Genomic DNA, 23,941 nt, shown 5'->3' with positions numbered 1-23,941 from the left:
GATGCCTTGATTCAAACTCCTGCAATTTGCACATGTTTAGAGGGAAAGCACTGGCCTTCTATTCCCATACGAGACACAAATCGGGCTCATTTCAATGTCAATACCCCACCCCCGGAGCAGCTCTACGATTAACGTGTCACTCTCATGTCACGGCTTAATCCCCAATCCTGGAGACGCTGCATTTCTCTGCACACTTTTCTCTAAGGAGTTGGACACAGTACTCCCCCAAACCCTTGAATTACTTTACACAGGAGCCTTGATTGCTTTCTTTGGTTTGTTCACACTGCATTGTACAAGCATGTCTGGGATTGGACACTAGTCCACTTACTCCAGCAGGCAGAAGGCAGGGGCAGGACAGCAAACCCTCTCTGCTCAGAAAGATGTTCCATTATTTTGCCTCTAGCTGACCTGATTGCAGTCCCAGCGAGATCTCCAACCAAGCACCATAAATAATAGTCTCACAGTATAAAGATAACCAGTGCCTGCCACAGCACAAAGCAAACTGCTTCAGCGTCTACCTGGGGCCTTTTCCTCGAAGAAAAGAGCAAGCAGACCAAGGCAGCAGCTGCCAAACCCCTCACCTTGCGCAGCTTGTACTCCTCTTCCACCTGTCCAGATTCATTCAGGTGATTGAGCCAGGCAGTGACATCGAGACGCTTGTATGTGTTCTCCTCTGGATGTGTCTCGGAGGACGGCAGCTTGGGGCGGCGGATTGAGAACTGCATGCATGTCTTCTCATCAGTAAGCTGCTGAATGGGAGACAGAACCGCAGCAAAGTTCCTAAACCAACTGCTTTTAAAGCAGGAGACCCAGTTAGCACAGCTCCCTTAGGATTAACAGCCAAGACCCGACGTTCAGGAGGGAGGGGGAGTTTCTGTACAACACCAGCCATTAAAACAGCAAGAGTAATTGGAGCCATTAAAAATCAGAGAGCCACAAAACAGCTTCACTTAGAAAAACAGTTTCTTTCCACTCCTCCCCCAACCGTATCCCGAATTAATGCTGCTTACAGCAAAACTTCACTCTGCCAGGAATGGCTGCGATAAATTACATATGATTGGCCAGACAAAGGGCTGCTGTTAGGCAAGCCAGAGCTGCACTGCCAGGCTCTCGCTAAGGGCACTCATGATCCCAGTGCGAAACTGCAGCTGACATTTAATTTAAAAATCAAAGGTTGCTCACTGCAAAAGTGAGCCCATGCTACTGTAATAAGGAAAGCAGCAGGGGGCTCAGTGAGAAGGAAGGAATTTAAAAATCACTTTCTAATAAGCACATACACTATCTTAAACAGATAATTAAAGAGCTCTCATCACATTTGTATGTAGATTGAGCAAAATATGGCAAGGTGACTTGTCAAAACATTATTTTCAAATGCAGCGTGCCAGGCTTCACAAAATGGATGGGAGATGCACGGAACTGCCCATCGAATATTGCTGATTTCCCAGCCATCTAGTGGCCTAACACCACCAGCCCATCTAGCTATGGCCTCTAGCAAAGCAGACACCTAAGCAAGCCTTTTGGATAATCATTCCCCCTAGAACAGACATGTGCATCAGAGAGTGGCGATTTGGTCTGCACTTTCATCTCCTAAAATTGTCCAAGTACGCCAGAAAGCAACAATGGGTTTGTTGCATTAATACACCACTTTAATCAGCCCTAGCCCACCCCTGCCTAATAACGGAGGTCTCACAGATAAACCCTCCATCTTTTGGGACATCTCTGCCTCACTAGGCCTTGCTCGGTTACCTGGTCTTTGAGATGGGTCTCCGTGCAGTATTTCCATTGCTGAAACACCTCAGACAGTTTATCCAGGCCACCATGGTGAAAGTGGAAGATCTTGTATTGACTCTCCCTGCTAGCAACAACCAACTGCCCACTGGTGCATGCCTCATCGCTGAAGGGCAATCAAAGGGGGAGAACAACGCACATTTAAGAGCTGGTTTTATGCCCCAGGAGAACTTGGGGTGAGGGTGGACAGCAGGCTAGACTAGAAAACAATGCAGAGAAATGAGAGAGAGAAGAGCAAACACACCCAGTTGCCTCTTGCTGACAGAGGCAGAATGTTTCTGCAGCATAGGGAATGAGGTTTCATGTGGCCCCGGTGACAGCAGGGGATGTTCTGTGCCCTCGCCCCTTAAAGAGTGACTCTGTCTATACCTGGTAGCATTGCTCCCAACTCTTCCCCTTCCAGTTCAAAACACTGACTACATGAAGGAACTAAATTCCTGCCAGGTGCTAGGGGACAGAACCCAGTCTAGGAACACTCGGACAGTATGCACAGAGCTGGCTCTTAGGGATGGGGGAGCTCTGGTTGCAAATGACACCCTCTGAGGGTCCAACACAAAGGGCTTGGGGAGAGGAAAGCCACACATTTATAATTAGGAAGAAGACAGAAGAGGGAAGAGAAGTGAGAGCACAGAGGAGATGGGGGAGGGGAGGTACTGAAGAGATAGCTGTTCCCTCACTCTCAAGCTATTCTTGATCTTCAGTACACAGGTAAGACCTGCACTGGGCACCTTCAAAGATTTCCTAAAGGGCCAGAAAGGATTCTGCATGGAGGTAAGCTAGTTCAGCAGGCTGCCACTTGGATTCAGATGGAGAACACTGCTGGAGAAAGGCTCCAGAAGAAACTTTCTGAAACAATTGGTCTCCAGACAACCTAGCTCCCACTACCCTGACAAGTCACACACACACACACACACACACACACACACACACGTGTCACTGTGACGGGCGGAGGCAACAACAAGGATAGAAGATCTAGAACTACATTTCTTACCTAAAGAAAAGGCGAAGGGACCTCATTTGTCCAAGGTCCACTCTGAAGACCCCACAGATCTGCTCTAGGGCAAACACCTTCTGCTGTTCGTCCCATCTGGTGTTCTGAGCTTGCCTGTTATTCTCCTGGAATTGGGCACTGGTGTCAAGGCTGGAAGTGGAGCTGTTTGAGCAGGTCATGTGATTGTCACATGTCTCCCTACACGACAGAGAGGGGCAAAACCAGCAGTATGTTAACCACAGATCTAGGTTCTGCAATCACTTGACAGTAACTTCAGTCTCTCTTGGCAGACAAATTGCTTTTGCTAACAGAGCTATGAAGTCAGAACACTATGCAGTGCTGAGAAATCACTAAATGTTACTCCAAATAGAATGGATTTTAAAGTGCATCATCCAGAAGATCAGTCCCAGGAGAGCCACCCTACTTGCAGCCAGTGCTCAAAGAGCATGTAGGCTTTGGAAGGTGGTGGAGATGGTCCATGTCTCCCAGGAATACAGCAGTATTGAATGGCAAAATTAAGATAGAGGCTTAACCCTTTGAGATGGAGGCAGTTCAACCCCCTTGGGAGGGAAATCCTGCCCATTCTCTGCGGAGAGGCAGATGTCTACTGTAGCATGATAGGTGCAGTTTGTAGAGCCAATCCAGGGGCACTTTTCTCCCCTCCCCACCATGTGTCATGGAACTCAGATCTGCAAGCGCCCCCATACCACTGTGCCTGGCGGCTGATGGCTCCCCTGTTTTTCCATCCCGGGTAATAGGGGCACAGATGCTTGGCAGGCGACTGCAGCAGCTGCACTAGCACAGAGCGGATAAGGTATGAGGGGGAAAGGACATTTTGCCCCACAGCCCTAGAGAATTCCTCAGCACAGCGTCCAGCTGCTCAGGGCCCTGACTGGGACAGGATCTGTGGGCACACTGAGAAGGCATCACGGACTGGAGACCTCATTGGTTATGTTTTCTCTGTAGCCAGAATGATGAAGAAGAGAGGGGGAAAAAAAAAAGTAACGAATACATACAACTCTGGGGCAGTGCCTCCCTCGCTAGGGCATATTTCCTGCTACCCACTTACAAGGGGGCCCACCAAGCCTAGTTTCATGTATGCAGACTTTGGAAAATGGTTTCCACGTCCATGCTTGAAACTTTGGCTAGTGAAGTGGTAACTTATAGACAAGCCCTTTAACCCAATACATAGTGGAGAAAGTGAGTCAGACTATGCTTTCTCACAAGCTAAGAGGCTAGCTGGGTCAACAATGTATTTGGCCAAAAGGATAGCCTGGGTTTAGATTAACTATCCCCCACCCCCAATCAAGCCCAGCCCCAAAGAAAAACATCATTGCTCTGGGAATTAAGTGAATCTGAAGCTGTGACCCCTTGGCTCTTAAAAAGGCCAATACATCTGAACAGTCTTTGAGGGGGCCCCTGAATGGGTTCCACTGTGAAATCATGGTTTGCAAAACAAGGCAAGTGGCAGGTATAAAGCCAGCCCCCTGCCATGCCACTTAATGCAATGTTTTCTAATCCGCTTATCTAACAATGTAGGCGCTGAACGCTGAAAAAAAATCACACACTCAGCAGGCCTCTGCAGTACAGCCCATCAGTCCGCTTCCCAAGCCCAGCTCCACTGCTCCTTACACAGGGGCCACTGGACAAGCCTTATTGTCGCCAACCACCAATGGGTCAGGTCGCTGCATTCCAATGCACAGGTCTTTGGACAGCTCAGTTAGCGGTGGGTTCAATTTTGAACAGAGTCCTAATGAGCAGCCTAGTTCAACCGTATGGCTCGAAACCTCAGTGCCCACACGCAGGAAATAAATCCACAGCTTCTTCGCTCGTCTTGTATTTAAATAAGGCTACAGAATAAAATCGGTTCTCTCTTAGCCAGACGAGTGAGCTTTCCTACTTAGTTCACGTATGTTCTGCAGCTCAACACTCCCGGAGAGAGGGTTCCAAACAGAAGTAACATCTGTCCCAATCTGGGGGGTTGCGATCTTAGGATAAGACGCGGCAATATCACGTGAGCAGAGATAACATGTCTTCACTGAAGTAAACAGGGCAAATGCACCAACCCTGACAGAAGTCACTTTTCAGGAGCTAGCACTGTTTCTGAGAAAGGCATCTGGCTCCTTCCAGTGTTACCTTAAAAGTAGAGACAGTCACCTTTGCTGCAAGCAGCTTTCCCTGATTTAATGGTATTTGGTTTTGTGAAAATCCAGTGTTATTTTATCTGATAAATCTGTGTCATGGACTGCTTCCCAGAAATACAATACCACACATCAATGCACAGAAGTCCTGGCATAAGACACCCTGCACTGGACTGCCTGCAACAAGCAGCTGGTGTTTATGGAGCAACTCAGTTAAAGCCACAGTTGATTACATAGGATTTTCCTGGAAGAAATGAGACAAAGCAGTTTAAAAACTAAGCAGAGCTAACCATGTGTTCTGAAACCCTTGCGAAGACGAACTGGTCAGTAAGACAAGAGGATGGAACCTGCTACTATGAAGACACTTTCCAGTGTGGCTTTCTTATTGCAGAAGCAACAACCCCCAACATTCAAACACATCGGTATCAAAGGATCAACGCTTAGTACTCCAATGCCGAGATGCAGCATTTACTATGTGTACTGGGCATCCTGTTTGCTCCTAAACTGGAGAAACATCATAAGTCACATACAAAAAGCATGGCACTGCCAGTTGCAGTTACCTGTACTATTCAAAACCTGCTGTGACAGAGATCCAATTAACTGCTCCCAAACTTAGCATCTGGAGACCTTAGTTGCAAATATAGCTATTGGCACCACCACATTTTCTGGCATTGTGTTTACAAATAGCAATTAGTCACTGGTTTTTAGAAGGCATTTCAGCTGGAAACAACTTTGAACATGTAACCAACTTCAGTAAAGGAGACCTGAAGCAGAGAGCATGTGTGGATTTACCACCTCTGGACTACAAAAACCAACGAGCAACAACTTAGAGCCTCAACATGCAGCAAAAGCGTGCAGTCAAGGGAGACTCTGAAATGTTTGTACTGTTTTAGAATACGAACAATAATGAGGAGACACACTCACACACGGCCCCCTTCTACGAAGAGAGAACAGAGGAGCTGGTAAATGCACACATTAACAGACATGACAGGACGGATGATGTACTGTATATAAAATACCAAAAATATTCAACAACGATTCAGATTATACATGACTAGTAATTAAGAAAAAACAATTCCATGTTTTATGTTTAAAAGCATAAATGCTGTCCCCTTTGTACATCCCAATGATGAACGCATCTGAAAAGACGTCACAGTTTTGTAACAATCTGAACAGTGATCTAATGTTCAGACTGCTTTTTTCCTTTGCAGTGACTGAATATTAGAGGTACAGTGTTAGTTTAGTTTGTTTTTTGGGAGTCATCTATAACTACCCCACAAAAGCCATGGACGTCAGTAGAGAATTTCCAGATTTGTTAGATCTGAGCCTTGCACCAGACTGTCCTCGTCAAGAACAGCACAAGCAAGTAGCTGAAGAAACATTCCAGGGAGATATTAGATTATAGGATCCAATAATTAGAGAGACACACTTGATTTGCAACACACTGCAGTCAAAACCAGTGCTATGGTCCATGAGATGTAACGACTTGGAGAAAAACCAAACACTTTTTCAGCAGCATTAGCAAAACCTAAGGCAGGAAACCCATTGGAACAGACACATTCATGATTTCACTTAAGCTTCTTCTCCTTCCTTAAGTCTCTTTGCTCCTCTGCCTCAAAACAAGCCTCCTTCTTGTTAGTTAGAAATACCAGGTGGTGATGCACTGCCACAAGTATTTTCTCTTGAGTCATTAGTGATTAACTGCGTACACATTCCACCCATTTCTGTGTCCAAAACCCTTAGGGACAGACTATGCAAGGCACCCACCCAGTCCAAAGCTACGCGTGAGCTAGTTTGGGGCACATGATGTCAGCAGAACATACCACTACTCACCGTCTTGTAAAGCACTCAGACACCGACAGCATAGTGCGATATAAAGCCAGATTTATTTCTGTTGTGGTAACACCCGAAGTTCCTAACCAGGATCAGGGCCCCACTGTGCAAGGCCTTGCACAAACACACAGGAAGATAGTTCATAAGCTCTTTGAGGCAGGGGCTAACTTGAAGGTGTAACAAGCGTAACAGAGAGGGAAGGGTGACAGAGGTTACAGTAATACGATTGTGTGGTTACAGAGGCTGACACAATGCACCACTGGATTTCAATCTATTCTCTTGTTACGACCAATCTCTGGATGGCTGGTTTCTTGTAGGCGTCCAACCCATCCCCACCCCTCTAGCCTGAAACTTTCCTTGTGGAGTGTCAGCTCCAAACATGAGGGGAGTATCATGACAGATGAGTGTCTGGTGGCAGGTCTGAGTAAAACCATCCCCATTCTCCACCAAGAGCCCCAATCCCCACCCAAGTGTCTGGTGGCTCTGCCTACCGGCTCCTCTCCCTTCCCAGCCTGATCTCTAGGTCCGTCTAATGAGGTGAAGAATCTCGTGGCAGTATCACTGGCTGCAGTGTCTATGGTACATATTGTTGCAGATCAGCCAGTTACTAGTAATAGCCCCAAGACATCCTGAACCAACTTCCAAAGACTGGATGTAGTAACTCTCAAGCCCAGGTGAATGGCCTCAGACACCAGGAACCCAAGAGCAACTGTTCTGATAAAACGTGTCTTATGAATGATACAGTGGCAAGTCGGTAAAAATTGTTAATGAAATTATAAATGCGAGATATGCAGTGGGGCCAGATTAGTAATCAGAAACGAAACAGACCTGACTTCATACTTTTGCTTGTTGGGAACAGTGCTCAGAGGAAGGACTCCAGAACTCTGATGGGCACACTGTTCTGGAAATGCTAAAACAACTGTCACAAAACTCTCTCACTGAAACAGAGCCACAAGATGGTATCTCCGCAATTTTTTAAAAATTCATTCAGACCTGGTTGGCAGGGAGTAGTAACTAGGTTAAAACCTGCACTAAGGTCACCCTTAGGCTGATAAGATCTGGAACAGATCCAAAAAGCTTTGCATAATCTCAAAACACTTGTGCAGATTCAGTTCACACTGATCTCTGCAAATGGTTAAAATAAATAATTATTTTCTTTACTGTGATTTCTTAAGTTTATGTCAAAATAAACATACATAGACACACAAGGACACACATGTGAGCATGTGGGGAAACAGCAGACTGTCAGTCTCTCACTCACTAGGTAAATCCACATTGTCTTTGGTAGAGAGACTTCATAAGACATCACAGCAAAGTGCTCAAATGCCAACGTGGATTTTCTGAAACCTTGTTCCATAAGCTTTCCATTGATCTGTTTGCTTTCGAAACATAAATTTCCCCACACTGAACTGCGCTAAATGCTATTTAGTAGCTAATTAACTTTCTGTGCTGGAAACCTCCTGTAATTACACTTCTTTCACCTTTTTAGCCTTTGTCCTCGAGGGAGCTGAAGCTGTCCTATGGCATTTGTTCTGCTCAGTCCTAGCTTACAAGCGTAAGTTCTTTCCTGACAAGAGAGGCTGCCAATCACAGCTGCAGAGGTCATCGGAGACCAAGTTGGAGCACGATACTACTGACAAATGGGCTTTGCTTAGCGCAGCGTAAAGGGAAAATAAATGATTATGAAAAATAATTTGACCCATTGAAACTCAGTGCTGGGGGTGGATTCAACACCACTTTTAAAAGCTGTGTTATTATGAAACAGGTTCAGAGCACGAGACTGCACTGGCATCTGCTCCTCACCAAACAGGGACAGAAACAGAGAATGATGCCTTGCAACTAGATCACTTCATCTGCACAGGCCACAGGAGAAGGCAGCAGCTTTTACCGTCTCCCTTCCCTTTCCTCTGCCCACGAGACACTAAGGCTAGGGCTACACTGGCAATTGAACCACAAAAGTGTTGTCATTCAGAGGTGCTAAAGCCTCCCCGCCCCCCGAAAGACAAAAGTTTTGCCATGGCAAGTGTCAGTGTGAACAGCGCATTGTCTGCAGGAGCGCTCTCCTGTCAACAACACAAACGCCACTTGTTGGGGGTGGAAGTATTTTGTCGGCAAAAGTGCCGACAAACAGTGGCTACACTGCCCGACTCTTAGCGACACAGCCGTTTAGTGTAGCCAAAGCCTAGCAGTAAGATCAGGGATGGGGTTTTGCCTTAGTGTTAAACACCACGAACACAAGCATGACAAAGCGTGTCAGTACAGTGCAGCAAAAAGGACGAAAGGAAACCTGACTGTGCCACTCTGCCTTTTGATCAGCACAATATGTTTGTTCCTGAGGAGCAAAGATCAAACAGTTTAGTTTGGTCTAAGTGCACATTTCTCTCCAGCAGCTTTTCCTCTCTGAACACGCAGAACGCCCAGAGCTCGGGAGAACACACATTGCAGCCGGTGCCTTATCACCCAGAATCTTTTTATGTAAAAGCAAATCTGCAAGGCTGAGAAAGCAGCTCCCTCCACAGCAGTACAGGGGTGCTCCTTTCCTGCCAGAGCGCAATAGAAACAGTCGAGCGAGAGGGCTAACTACACTGGAGGCTTTGTTGCCTACTAATTCTTACCGTGATGAACTAGTAGTGAGCTGGAGGGAAGCAGAGTGGTTCTGGCTGGCAATAAGGGCATTATGAGACCAGCCGGGGTGATCTTCAAGAGGGCTCCTAGCTACTATACAATAAACAAAAGGAAGACAAAAATTGACAATTCTTGAGTTAATGGTTTTGAATTTAAATGGGAAGGAAAAACCATCAGGAGTTTGTAGTGGATCCAATCAAATTGCAGAATTTAATATATACATACACATGCTTAAACACAAGTAATCTTTTCCAAAGATCAGACTGATAAACAGGTGAAGTCTGCTTAGGTAAAAACCAAAGCAAAGACTTTCTCCGTAGTGGGTAATAGCGGCAGGGCTAACAGTTTGCTGTTTAGGAATAAAAAACACACAGTACCTGAAAAACCAAACATAACAAATAATTTATGCCATTCAGTGATGTAAACTTTACCTTTGTTTTAAAGGGAAGTATTTCAAAAGCTGAATGACAGATTTTGACAACATTTCATACAGAGTAGGGGCACCTCAGGCCAGGGCTTTAACTCATTAATAAATTAATCAAAATGTAACACAAAGTTCCTGAGATGGAAAAAGTGATTTCTCAGCAAAGCCCAAAGAAGAATGTTTACCTTTCAGCCCACAGCAGCCTGGAAAAGGGGAGAGTTCTTAGGAATTGTTTTGTTTTGTTTTTGTTTTTAAATCAATGGATTATTCTGGTGTTGGGTTTTTTCCACAGTTCCATCCAGGCAAAAATAAAACTGTCAACTAATTATGCTAATTACAAACAAGCCTTCAAAACCCCAGCCCCTTGAAAGCCCCGAAGATTATCTCTGTTCTTATATTCTTGGCTCCAAGCAATGAAATAGGAATTCAGAAGGACTTTCTACTGACAGATCAACTCTCCAGGCTCTGTGCTGCTGCTGCCCCAAAGTTAGCACAGCCAGCCTCACCCAGAGAGAATCTTACTGCCATTGCAAAACAATGTGAGAGACTTCCCAGGGGGAAACGTTTCTCTGAGTGGCAGAAGGTGGGGGGGGGGGGAAGAGGACAGCTGACTAAAAGGTTGTTGTGGAGGGCTATTGTAAGTGCTTAATATTGTTATTATTGCAAGGACTAGCCAAGGTGATAGCTACGTTGCCGCTGTACATTTAGAAAGGACCCTTGTTGTTCTGGCTCAGGTAAAGCAATCCTCCCTGACAAGACAGACAGAATACCTGCAAGACCAGTTTATCTCCAGTCTGGATTAGGGTCTCTGGGTGTCACCATAACACAACTAACTAACAATCATAATACCACCAATTACCTGGAAAAACTCATTTTATTGTAAGGCCTCTTACAACAAGCTGGTACAGCTGCCCTTTCCTAATCCCACCTAGCAGGCTCGGCTTCTCAAAGCCATCCTTGTGGGATCCAATAGCACCACATGGTTTCCGCTCCTCCTATGGGCAACTGTGCACATGGCCCCATTGGATCCCTCAAGGGGATCCAAATTTGCTCCTTTTGCTGACAAACATGGATCTGCTTTATTAAGGGGTAGTCTACTCACTGTTTTTGTACTGCTCTATCGGTTTAGAAACAGATACAGTTAAAGTGGTGCAGTTCCCTCGTGTGGATGAAGTTATAGCAGTATGCAAGTGCTTATAACTTATTCTCATAATGACAATGTGTTTCTAAGCCAGTATAGTTATAGCAGCACAAAAGCTGTATGTAGACAAGCCCGAAGTTTCATTAGCTAAAGTGGGATCCCACCTATGACTCCTACAGACTAGCTGTTTGTTGAAGAAAGCACCCATGGAGTGAATGGCTTGGAGTCCAGAAGAACTGCACATCTCCCTGAGCCTGTTCAGATGTTTACAGGAAACCACCATCTCTTTTGCCCCTGGGGAAAGGTTATTTTGCCAGAAGGCAATGCAGGAAAAGCAAAGCTCCTTAAGTGGTTCTTACTTCCTAGGATATGCCAAACATGTGGGAAAGGCACCTGTCACTCCGAGGACATGGGGCTTTAGAACACAAATACTGGGACTCAACGTTTCAGTTGTACTATGGAAGTGAATAATTTGGTCATTTGTTCACATAACGCTATCTGGCCAAAGTGGCGGTTTCTACTCAGGAGCGGAATAGCAGCAGGTGCCGCACATCAGACGCAAGGGGTAAGAACTGCACTTTAAGAACAGTACACTATACTCATTCAAAATGCACCCTGGTACCTAAATGCATATCTAACACTTCTAAAAGCCAAGACCTTTAGATGTGTCATGTGTGTCCTCCCACTGTGCCTTACGGGAGAGAAAGGAAGCAAATGTTTTTCCCTTGTCCTTGATCTGAAGGCAGCCAGATGCTCCAGATCTCTCAGTCCTGGTTTCTCAGAAGGGGAAAGGTCAGAGGCCATGTCCCCCGAGATGTGGTTCTGCAGCAGCAGCACCATGCTAGGCGCTTTACGCAAGGTTTTCTTTGATCCACCAAGAGATGGTGTGTGCAGGTGATCTTCCTGATGGAGAGGCAGGGCCAGCTCTCTGCATTAGTTCGAAGGTGGATGTGAGCAGCAGTGATGGTGACACAGAGAGTGAGACATGATGTTCCTCCAGCTGCTGAGAACAAAGGTAAGCAGCAGATGGGCCATGCTGGAAGGTAGCTAAAACTTGGAGCCTAATTCTGACAGGCGCCTGCTTGGCCCCACTCTAGTGACACGCATCATTTTCTTGCCTCTCAAATGATCATATTGGATACATTTCCGTGTATGAGAGAAGCAGGTGTGGGGAGGAGCTGAGCAGATCGGGCACATCTCAGGCAGAAGCTGGTTCACCTTGCTTTGGCTGTGCTGGGAAAAGTCTGCCATCTGCTGGTCACACAAAGACCTCTGCTTGCTGACTTCTACAGCTAACCTACTGGGGCAGTATTTGTTTTTTAAAAGGGCCATTAAAAATAAAGCACTAGTTTTCATTATTTTAGGCACAGGCTGGCATTTGCTGCCAAACTCTGGGCAGACAGGCATTATAGTGCAGGGCAACAGATCGACATGCCGCCCCCCCCGCCCCCCCGCGCCGCCGAGAACTCGCCAGCGTGCTCGCCAACACGCAATATGCATTCGACCCTCTGGCACTGGCAATGGACACTTCGAATTCCCTCCACCCGTCAGGGCTAACCGCCAAGGCCAAGGGAACTTTAGAGCCAAGGGCTGGGGCAGAGTCTGGTTGGTTTCCAGAGATGCCCTCGGTGAGTGAGGTGTCTCCTTGGGAACTGCCTCTCAGCAGAGCCTTCAGGACAAAGATGGCAGAGGGAAAACACAAAGGGGCTGAAAACCTGGTCACCACACAATCTGCTCATTCAAAGCAAGAGTGTTAATTGTGAAGAGACAAAGTTAATTTTCAAAGCAAGAGTTAGAGCTATTTTTAAACGAGCTGCTGACATCTCCGGAAAAGCTTTGGAAGGCATGCCAGGCAGTCCGCTGGCATCTCCTCAGGGTTCTGTTCTTCTTGCCCGATGCTTTATTAAGGCTTTTGGCATGTGCACAGGACCTGTATTTCTTAGGAGCTCATCTGCTCTTTCTGCACATTCCTTAACTAAAGTCTCAAGCTAAGAGTCCCTCCCCTCTCTCAATGATGTTCAGTTAGAAGTTGTCAATCTATGCTCTTCCACAGAAATCCGGCAGCAAATCCAAGTGAAAAAAGGTCTGCCCAAATTAATCCTCCTGCTGTTTAAATATTTATACAGGGCAAGATGGAGCCTTCTAGCCTTTCACTCTCTTGGATTTGTCCCACCTTCTTGGTGTTATTGCCTGGAGCACCACCACTAATTGCTGCAGGTTAGCCAGTGGGGAGGCAGTGTTGCCTAGTGGCTAGAACAGTGGACTGGGACTTGGGAGATCTGGGTTATACTTCCAGCTCTGCCTCTCACCTTCTGAGTGACCGGGGGCAAGTCACCTCACCGCCTTGTGCCTCAGTTTCCCCATGTGTAAAACGGGGATAATGAGACTGACCTTTTCAAAGGGTTCTGAGATCTATGGAGGAAATGCGCTAGAAGAGCTGGTATTATTATTAGCCAAACTCTTCCAAGCACTTGACTCTGTTCAATACCTCTCCAAATCAAAGGGAGGGAAAAACAAAAAGGCTGTAATTTCAGTGGAGCAACAGCTTCTGGATATTTCTGCAGAGGTCCTGAGTGGGGATGGAGCTACTTGTTCTTCAGATGGAGGTTTTACTTGTAAACTCCAGCAAGTTCCAGGGTGACATACTGGGGAGCGAGAAGTGCCCAAAGCAGCGGAAGCTTGGCAGCCAGCTGCCCTTCCCCACAGGCTCATCCCCAAGGCTTACGTCCATGACACAAGATGCTGCAATAGGTTGCAGGAGGGTTTGAATACAGAGATCAGTCCCCACAATTGTAAGAAAGAATGTAATCACTTCTGCTGTAGCAGTGAGGCTGGGGCTCCAATCCAGGAAGATGAAGCCCAGCCCCCTGCAGACTTCAGAGATTCTGCCAATTCTCATTCATTTCAGCTCATTTGTCCTGTAATTTTTGCTTTTGCTTTATTCTGCAGAGGCCTGAACAGCAACAAGCCTCTCAGGTGAGCTGCCAAAACAACATGATGCAACACTGCACTCTGTTACCACCAGCTCCAGCAGCTGGCCTCAGTCACTCGGCAGCTCCCCCGCTCACCAAATAGCGTATTGATTAAATCCCAGGGAAGAGGCTTAACAACAGGATGTGCAACAAATCTGTAAAAATTGCATCAAGCAGGACTCCCGAGGAGCCTTTTCCTTGTGTTGTGTGTTCCCCCCAGACTGTCTGAGAGAAGAGTTTTGTTTCCTCTCTGAACTTATGTCTGTCTAGGACCTCCAAGAACTAAGCTACAGCGCAGTTCTCCTATGAAAACTGGCTGTGTAAAAACGGCAGCTTCTTACAGATGCAATCTGAGGTGTGTGTATCAGAGTCAGATCTGCTGCTTTCAGTGGCTAACATAGAATACTAGATATTTTTGCCAGCCCTGCACAGCACACACAGCGATGGAAGGGTGAACTGGAGTATATTCCGGCTCATGCATCAGCAGAATTGGTAACTGAGTTCTAATTGCACAGCTAATTGTTGCCTTTAATTCCACCCGTGCAATCCACTGGAGACAATTCCATGATATGTCCACTCCATCTTTAAGTCAGTGAGAACTGAGGCCAACAACTGTCCCCACAACCAGTTTCAAGTTCCTTTGCAAACTCCAGTGACCGCAGCTCATCACAAGTGTGGAAATTTTCTAGTAGTGCTGCCATCCATTACTAGGGGAAACTGCCGTTAACTGGGAGTTATTGTGGCAAGGCACAGAAAATCCCGGTTACAACACACAGCACAAAATCCAGTAACAACTCAACAGTCCAGAACTGGCCTAACCGTCAGTTAAAGCAACATTGAGAACTCTGGCTAAAAGACATTGTAGAGAAGAGTCAAATGCGACTCAACCACTAGGATGAAGGGAGGTACAATAAACCCATCTTTATTACCAGGGAAATGGAGGCTAAGGAACTTGCCCATGGCCACACAATAAGTCAGGGCAGAGCTCGGATCAGAACCCAAGAGTCCTGACTCAGTTCCCTTTGAAAGATGAGACAACATTCCCTGACATCTAACCCAGGAATAATGGTGGAGTGGCAGGGGATGAGGAACAGGGGAGGAAAGGAAGAAGAGAACTAGTTAAAAATAATTATTTCCAATGCTGCCACCACCAAATGAAGTCCCTTAAAGAACTATCATTATTTTTGGCAGCTCCTGCACTGAACATCTCCCTGTAGGCATGTGAATACGGAGAGCGCTGGCAGTCTGAGCAGAGAGCAGCTCCCCAAATTCACGAGAGCACCTCACACAAGAGCAGGTGCCAGGCTCCACCAAAAGGGAGCTGAGAATGTGTACAGAAATGATTCCACTCTCCCCTTCACTATTAGCCTGAGGAATTTTGCAACTCAGGTGAAAGCATCAACCACTACATGGGATTCCTGACAGCCCTGCAAACTGAGAAGCAAACCGTTTATTTAACACTGGGCACTTTTCCTAATTTACAGTCATTTAAAAAAATCAGTTTGCTGTGTAAAGGTTCATGCTGAAGCTAAAATGCCTCTAACCTATTCCTCTCCCTCTCCCTCCCCACTCCCATTCTGCACACACCAGCATGTTACTATAGGGTCTTCCTTAGCATGAGGCTGTGTTATCACAGGGATGCTCCAGGCTGCATGCTTTAAGGCTGCTGCATTTGAAAGATGCACTGTACTCCTTATGTGAAACGTGTTCTGCCCAGCCTCTGCAATGACTTGGAGATTCCGTCTCTTCTGTTCAATCTTCACTTCAATGAAACCTCCTGAAGCTATCCTTGCACAGAATGCATCCAGTCTGTGCACGTTATACATTCTCAGACTTCCTCACTCCCACCCTCTCTGGTTTTCATCCATTTTAAGGCCCAAATGGATCACTGTGATCTCCCAGTCCAATTCCCTGTACAACACAGGCCAGAAAACCTCACCCAGTAATTCCTGCACAGGCCATAGACTTTTACCCAATAATTATGGCATCACACCCATCGCTTCTGGATGAGCAAGTGTTTTGCCTAGTTCATCGGCGTTCTAAGGAGTCTGGGGGCACCTGCTGCTTATTCCTAACACCTCACCTAAACAACATCACATTCTTCTCAGTCACTGACTGCTGAGGGGGGACTGTGATTGGACAGAACCTGTGACATGTATCCCTTTGGCTTTGTGAAGTGATCTCAGGAAAGGCACAGAATCTTCATGAAAACAACCCAAAACCAAGGGAAGAAAAAAAAAAAAAGATAACAGGAGACATTTATTCCTCTTCAGAAAAGAATGAGTCTGCCAACAATGGGAATGTTATCTACACTCTCATTCTGACTCAGATAGGGAACAGCAAGCAGAGGAAATTCAGAAACAAGGAGCCCATTTTCATGCAGGACACTCTAGGAACAAAAACGGAGCAAATGCAGGAAGCACACAGGAGAATGCTGCCTAACAAGAGTTTCAAAAAGTTTCCCATGGAAAATTTTAGTTAGCAGTTTTCAGGGAGTGTGTTTTAAGACGGTGCCACGGTGAGGAGCAAGGTGCCATACGAACTGATGGATTAGACAGAAGCCTGTCAACCCCAAACAATGAAATATCCATGTTTTATTGATCTGCTGCAAGTCACCTGCCAGTGCCACTTGCACTGCCAAAGGCTTCTTAAATCAGTGCCAGATAAGGAAACATGCCTGTTTCAGCAGTGTCTTTAAAAGGTCGCCACTGCTTTTTTGAACGATCGGCAGAAGTACTTTGGGTTAGCCACCAGATGGCTCACGCGAGCTAGATTAATTGACAGGCCCTGTAAAAAATGCTGTGGCAATTCAGAGGCAAAATGAAGTTAAAATAAATCATATTTCCTTCCTTATCACTATCTCTGCCTGAGATTACTAATGCTGAACGAATTTTAAAACTCTGACTTTTCACTATGTTTATTTTTTGAATTTCAGTTGGGAGGTGAAATTTTAACTGTTTGTGGTCTCTGTCTAGTCAATTTCACCCTCAGGGGCTAGAGCCCTAGCAAAATGCAGCTCTGTTTAGAAAATACAGTCTTGTGGCTAAGGCACTGGATTGGGATTTCTGAGATGTGGGCTCAGAGTTTGGGTGCAACACGATCTCACTGGACTTCTGTCCCCATCTGTAAAACGGGGATCATTCATTCCTACTTCAATCTGTGGGATTAAGTCAATAATTGTTGGAAGACATACTGTAGTGATGAGTGTTACAGAAGAGCATATACATTAAACAGGTAAAATTGGAGAAATATTTTTCGTTTTTAAAACTTTCCACTGAAACTGAGAAGTATTAATGGATGCACTTTCCTTGCACTTAGGTTTTGTGAGAACCTGCTTTTAAGAAGCCTACATTTTAGGCCAAATTCAACCCGAGTTTTGGCCTGGGCAACCTTACAACATGATGGCTTTTTTGCAACAGTTCTATGTAATGCCAGGAGCAGAGATGTCATCACCAAGTGACTACAAGCATTGAAAATAAATGCAAATTCCTCATAGGTTTATGCAGACATTGTCCTGACAGAAAACTGCTTTCTAAAAGAGACTGGAATGTCATCTTAGTAGCGTCACTTCTTTCAAAGGAGCAGAGCCAGTTCCTCTATGTCTCCCACTGACAGTTGTAGGCTTTGTTTAAAAAGAAGCTTTTACACATTCAAGACTAACTGAGGTGTTTCCATATTTTAAGATCCATCAAGACTATGGAACTTTAACCCCCCCCCCCCCCCATATGGAAGAAAATGCAATAACGCATGTAAAATCCTAGACATTGCAGCACTGTGCTAGTGTGAAAGAACTTGAACATGAAAATCACTGGAAACCTCCTGATAACAAGTGCAGCCAACAAATCTATTTTCATCATTCAAGCTGAGCGAAGGACATGGAGTAAACGTACAGAACGAAGTTAGATTATTAAAAATGGTGATATTTAATAATCCAAAGTGTTGTGTGTGTTATTAATAAGGGAAGTGTTTTTCAAAATATGTTTAACAGCTTCACTTTAATCCCAAATACTGTATGTAGCGTAAGAAATCCAACAATGTGCTGACTGTCAAAAGGGGCAAGGGACAGTGCAGAATACCATGTTAAGATGCACAAGTTTTCAGACTAACACTGTTCTTCCATGTGACCTGAAGAACCACACTAAATCTGCTCTGGGCAGGTCATGATCCTGCATGCAGTACAACCCTGTGGCCACATGAAGGTGCCCTCACCAGCAGGATGGATCACACATGCCAGACAGCTGCGTGCTGCTGCACTATTCTGGAGCTTTTATTTAATCACATTCCATTGATCCAATCTACAGCTCCATCCCGGACAACCTTGGAGACCTGCAGTTACTTACGGTACAGACCAAATGCAGAGTGCGCATGAACTGCTCAGAGCACTGGATCTTTATGCAGTGGCTCTGGGAGTGCAGCTAGACTTACAATTGACGTGGCACTTCCTTTATAAGCCCTGGCTGTTTTCAGGGGTTCAGATCACCCCATGAAGGAAAGTGGCAAAATCTGTCCAACCTACAAGTTTGCATAAATTCTGGGCATTTTTGAGAGACAAAGGATGATGTGAACCCGGTTTCCAGGGCAGTTTTAAATCACAGCGGTATCCTTACATTAGCCTAGTTGTGCCTCGAGACTGTGGCACATACAGCCCCACCATGGCTGAAGGGTGAGAGTGACTACAGAATACAGGCCAGAAAGACATGAAATATTGTCCAGTGCTAGTGCAATGTACAGCAAGGATGCAGGGGCATTCCAGACATTAATTCAGTGCCAAGGTGTCCTCCTCATCCCCAAACAGGCACTCCCGAGGAGGACCGGATCCCATCTAGATCAACATTTCTCAAATGTGGACACCGTGGCTGCATGTGGCCACCAGGGGCTTTTTGTCCACCCATGACAGCCTCCTGGGTGGTGATGGGGGAGAAGCATCGGCCCCTCCCCCTCCCTCCTTGTTGCTCCTGGATGCGGCGCCCTGCACTGCCTCTGGAGAGAGGGGGGGCACAACGCTGCAAGAGCAAGGTGAGTTCTTGACCCACTTTGGAGGAGGGGGTTTGGGTGGCAGGCTCCAGCAGCGGGACTTCAGGAACCTGGCCATGCGGCCTCGGGTTCTGACCACGGGGCAGCGGGTACTGACCCTCTTCCTCCCCCCTGGCTCTGGGCACACGACCCTGGCTTCTGCCGGTGAGGCTTCAGCCTCCGGCCTCTGATTCCAGACCCAGGCTCCGGCCACACAGTGGCAGGTGCTGGCCATAGGCGCCGACCCCCAGTCCCAGCTGCATGGCAGCTGGCTCCAAACACGGGGCTTTGGGCGCCAGCCCCCAGCTCCAGCCGCAGAGCTTCAGTAGGCCTCTGGCCCCGGACTCCAGCCACACGGCCCTAGCCCCTGGCACTAACCCCCTGCCCCAGCTGTGCGGCAGCAGGCGCTGACCCACAGCTCTGGCCCTGGGCTCCGGCCACGCAGGTGGTGGGAACTGGCCTTGGGTGCTGACCCCTTGCCCTGGCCACACGGCAGTGAGCGTTGTCTCCAGCCACACAGCGGCAGTGCTGACTCCTGGCTCCAGCCACGCACTCCTGGGCTCTGGCACCCAGCTCCAGGTTCTGGCCGTGCAGCAGCAGGTACCAGCCCTGGGCGCTGACCCACATCTCCAGCTGTGGCTCCGATCCCTGGCTCCAGCCACACAGTTCCTGTCCCCAGCTCCGGGTTCTGGCTGCAGGCACTGAGCCCCGGTCCTGGCCACATGGCAGCAGACACCAGGCCCTGGCTCTGGCCACACAACAGTGGGGCTCATCACCCACCCCCATCGTCCCAGGCCCCTGCTGCCTTCCCCGGCCCCACATCCATCCCACCAGGCCCTCGCTGCCTCCCCCTTTGCCCCCCATCCAGGGCTTAATGGGTCCTGGGGCTTCCTGAAAAAACTGATTAACTAACATGCAAGTATCACTTAGGACTAGTCTACACTACCCGCCCAGATCGTTGGGTAGAAATCTCTCTCTTGGGGATCAATTTATCGCGTCTCATCTAGACGGATAAATCGATCCCTGAATCGACGCGCGCACTCCCACCTCGTCAAGAGGAGTAAGCGCCGTCGACGGGAGAGCCGCGGCGGTCAATTTGCCGCTGTCTTCACAGCGGGGTAAGTCGAATAGGATACGTCGAATTCAGCTACGCGAATATCTTAAATCGATCCCCCCCCCAGTGTAGACCTAGCCTCAGCTAGCAAGTCTGCTGTGAAAAGTGATACTTGCATGCTTGTTAATATCACTTTTCACAGGCTCCCAGTGTACACCAGGTAGCTACTAAGTGTGCTGTGATATTAACAAATATACAAATATCACTTTTCTCAGCAAGCCCCAGGACCCACTAAGCCCTGGAGGGGGGGGGGGGAAGGGGGAGGCAGCATTATTTTTGTTACCAAATCTGCCAAAAAACCCTACAAATATACATTGCAATGACTTGGATGTGAATCTGTGCATATTTAATTGTTTTTCCTAAAGTTAATGAAGTATTTTAGGAAAGCATCAGTGCAGCCGCCGGTGAGAGTTGGTAGCCGCACTCTGAGGCCACCAAAGAATTTGCTGTGAGAACCCCTTCCCATAGCGCTAGACCCACGGCAGACAGGCAGGTTCACGCGCCAGGTGCCTCCGTGCGACCCTGCAGAATGAGTTTATGGGCACAGAAGGGTGGAAGAGCCTGAAGGTTCCAATGAGCAGAACAGGGACTGGCCAACTCAGGGCATTTCCCCAAAGGCTTTTCAAGTTAGATGTCAAGGAAGGGAATAAAACAATGAGAAGGGGGATTAAAGCGAACCCAATGCAAGAGCAGCTAAACTGAGCTCAATGCCTCTTTTAAGCGCATTAGCTTCCTTATGTTCTTAAGCTGTCAGCCTCCTTTCACCTCCACCCCACCCCACCCACCAGGAAGCTGTAAAAATGTGACAAACTCACCTGCTTTCATTATCCAGAAACACAGAGCTGCTGCCTTCCCCAAGGGCTTCGCTGATGGGAGAGAGGCAGAACGGGGAGGAGAAGGCATCAGAATCAGAGTCAAAAGTACTATCCCTGCTCACATCATCAGCAGACAGCTCCAAGGAGCCCTCGTCCTCCCCCTGCTCTAGCCTGCAGTCCAGCCCTTCCTCTGTCCCCTCCACTGACAACTCCGATCTGTTCTGCTCCTCCTGAGAACTGATTGTCGATAAGATTCCTGAGTCACTGTGGGCAGGCTGTGTGGAGTTGTGGGTACCGTCAGTTGCCAGGCAACATTGAGACAGCTTCTCCCCTTCTTCAGAAGGGGAGCCGAGGTGAGCCACATCTCTGACAAGCTGAGACACAGCCAAGATCTCGTCGTCTTTCGGAATTACTGCTCGTTTCTGATCGGTTGGGGAAGCCTGCTGGACGGTGCAAAACCCCTGAGTGTGGCGGCCACGCTTGCGGGGAGCTTTACGGACCGGGGAGCTCTCAGGGGTGATATAGCGCAGGGCTTCTTCATCCTGCCTCTGAATACGGGAGTTTGGGACCCAGGCAAGGATAAGCGTGGTACCAAGGAGCTCATCTTTCTCCATGTACAAGCATAAATAGCCTTCAAGAGAGCACAGGACCAACCGGTTAGGACTTAAACTGTATTCTCAGGACATTTATCAGCCATTTTTAGCCCCTGCCCCCCTCCATTGCCAATACAGCTGGGCTAAAGCAATCCAGTCATTTGGCAGATTTCTCCTCCATCTGCAAACAGACTGTGAAACTCTCAAATATTCATTATTTGCAAATAATCCCTTTGAATCTGCAAATGGCTTATGAATAAGAACATAAGAATGGACATACTGGGTCGGACCAAGGGCCCATCTAGCACAGTATCCTGTCTTCAGACAGTGGCCAATGCCAGGTGCCCCAGAGGGAATGAACAGAGCAGGGAATCACCAAGTGATCCATCCCCTGGCACTCATTCCCAGCTTTTGACATAGCCATTGATGGACCTATCTAGTTGATTTTCGAAGCCTGCTATAGTCTTGGCCTTCACAACATCCTCCGGCAAAGAGTTCCACAGGTTGACTGTGCATTGTGTGAAAAAAATACTTCCTTTAGTTTGTTTTAAACCTGCTGCCTATTAATTTCATTTGGTGACCCCTAGTTCTTGTGTTATGAGAAGGAGTAAATAACACTTCCTTATTTACTTTCCCCACACCTGTCATGATTGTATAGACCTCTATCATATCCCCCCTTAGTCGTCTCTTTTCCAAGCTGAAAAGTCCCAGTCTCATTAATCTCTCCTCATTCGGAAGCTGTTCCATACCCCTAATCATTTTTGTTGCCATTTTCTGAACTTTTTCCAATTCCAATATATCTTTTTTGAGATGGGGCGATCACATCTGCACGCAGTATTCAAGATGTGGGTGTACCATGGATTTATATAGAGGCAATAAGATATTTTCTGTTTTATAGTCTATCCCTTTCTTAAGGATTCCCAGCATTCTGTTCACTTTTTAAACTGCCGCTGCACATTGAGTGGATGTTTTCAGAGAACTATCCACAATGATTCCAAGATCTCTTTCTTGAGTGGTAACAGCTAATTTAGACCCCATCATTTTATATGTATAGTTGGGATTATGTTTTCCAGCGTGCATTACTTTGCATTTATCAACATTGAATTTCATCTGCCAAATACCTTCTGGGCCGGGTAACTACAGAAATCACATGCCCTCATTTCAGTCCCGATTGGGCGAGTTATGCAACTAATCAAGAGTGAATTTTGAATTACAGACTTCCATGTCAGATTTGCACTGTTGTTTAATTATCCCCATTCTATGTGGGCGCTAAACACTGGTTACTCCTGAGTATTTGCCCTAGCAGAGCTAGGGCACTAGAAGGTTCCTGGAAAGCCAACCCAAAATAGTCACACACACAAGTCTAATGCAAACCAATATTTGCAAAATAATTATTTTGCAATATTAAGCCAGTACCGGGTGTCCATTTACAAGGCTACACAGCGTCCCACTAGCAGACAAGAATGGGGAGAAAGAAAGAAAAGATAAGCCCTATATCGACTCCAGTGAAGCCAATATCAGGGTTTTCCTTGTCCCCGGATGCTTGAAGGAGCTGCTGGTTCCATCAGGGTGGTGTGATGGCACTTGGCCTCCCAGAGTGCAGCTGAGGGAGGGAAGGACCAAGTGTTACACATTAAATGACAACTTTGACCCTCTCTGGAGATCTCAAAGCACTTTACAGACATTAATGATAACCCTCATTACCCAACTGCCCCGGGGAACCAAGGCAAGTAGCATTTGCCCTGGTTTATAGCTGGGGACACTGACGCCTCGAGAGATGAAGTGATCAGTGCACAGTCACGCAGGGAGGCAGTGGCAGAGCCAGGAATCCCACTGCTCCATCCCCTGCTCAAACCACCAAACAGCTCCTTGGAAAACAACAGATACATTGATGAGAACACGTGGCGGCTCAGCTCAGCGGACGCCTTTCCTCAGTCCCTCAGCTCCCACTCCCCACGGTAACACCCCTGAAGTGCTCAGACCCAGATGCATGCCAACCCCATGCAGACATGGACACGCAGACACTCCCAGAGACAGAAAGAAGAGTGAGCAGCAAGCGCAGCACCCCATCACCTGGGTGATGCTCCCCGACACCTGGGAGCACCTCGGCAGGGTGGACGCATACATTGTTCTTAGAGTAGATAATCTCCCCATCCAGTATGGAGGACGAACCACCGCCACCACCGGGGTTTAAGGTCAGGAGGTCAGAGGCTTTCGAAGAGGCACGTCGGAGGAGTCGCCCCAGAGACATTGCCAGGGGAATGTTTCCATTATCCGTCAACTTCAATCAGGAGCCCAATTCAGACAAAAGATCTGCCAAGAGGGAAGAAACAGCGTTAGGAGAAATGCAACATGACAGCTGCAAGACAGGAGCGAGAACTTCCTGCTGTGGAGAACCACCACCACCAACCGAGGACAACGCTGCTACCCTCACAGAGAGGCAAGGCTCCCGTCAGCTGCTACCTCATCCCCGCATCTCCAACCACTCAGA

At 47.2% G+C, this 23,941-nt stretch overlaps 1 protein-coding gene across 4 annotated transcripts in view; it reads right to left on the bottom strand.

Moving 5' to 3' along the window:
• TBC1D16 (TBC1 domain family member 16) overlaps positions 1–23,701 on the bottom strand; it is a 30,004-nt gene extending 6,303 nt beyond the window's left edge. Inside the window, exons 1-8 of one of the 4 annotated variants that reach the window (XM_065415802.1) lie at positions 23,524–23,701; positions 21,229–21,488; positions 20,858–21,084; positions 14,257–14,291; positions 6,255–6,258; positions 2,780–2,929; positions 1,747–1,894; positions 582–749 (exon numbers count right to left, since the gene is read on the bottom strand). In XM_065415802.1, the coding sequence (XP_065271874.1) occupies positions 582–749; positions 1,747–1,894; positions 2,780–2,929; positions 6,255–6,258; positions 14,257–14,291; positions 20,858–21,084; positions 21,229–21,488; positions 23,524–23,701 (1,170 nt within the window). Of the gene's footprint in view, positions 1–581; positions 750–1,746; positions 1,895–2,779; positions 2,978–6,254; positions 6,259–14,256; positions 14,292–20,857; positions 21,489–23,523 lie in introns of all 4 variants that reach the window. The other 3 variants (XM_065415798.1, XM_065415799.1, XM_065415801.1) reach the window with 3 other exon arrangements.
• Between the last annotated feature and the right edge of the window lie 240 nt (positions 23,702–23,941).

This window comes from Emys orbicularis, chromosome 13, assembly GCF_028017835.1.
Source record: "Emys orbicularis isolate rEmyOrb1 chromosome 13, rEmyOrb1.hap1, whole genome shotgun sequence".
Classification (NCBI taxonomy): domain Eukaryota; kingdom Metazoa; phylum Chordata; order Testudines; family Emydidae; genus Emys; species Emys orbicularis.
This window is presented reverse-complemented; position numbering and strand designations above follow the sequence as displayed.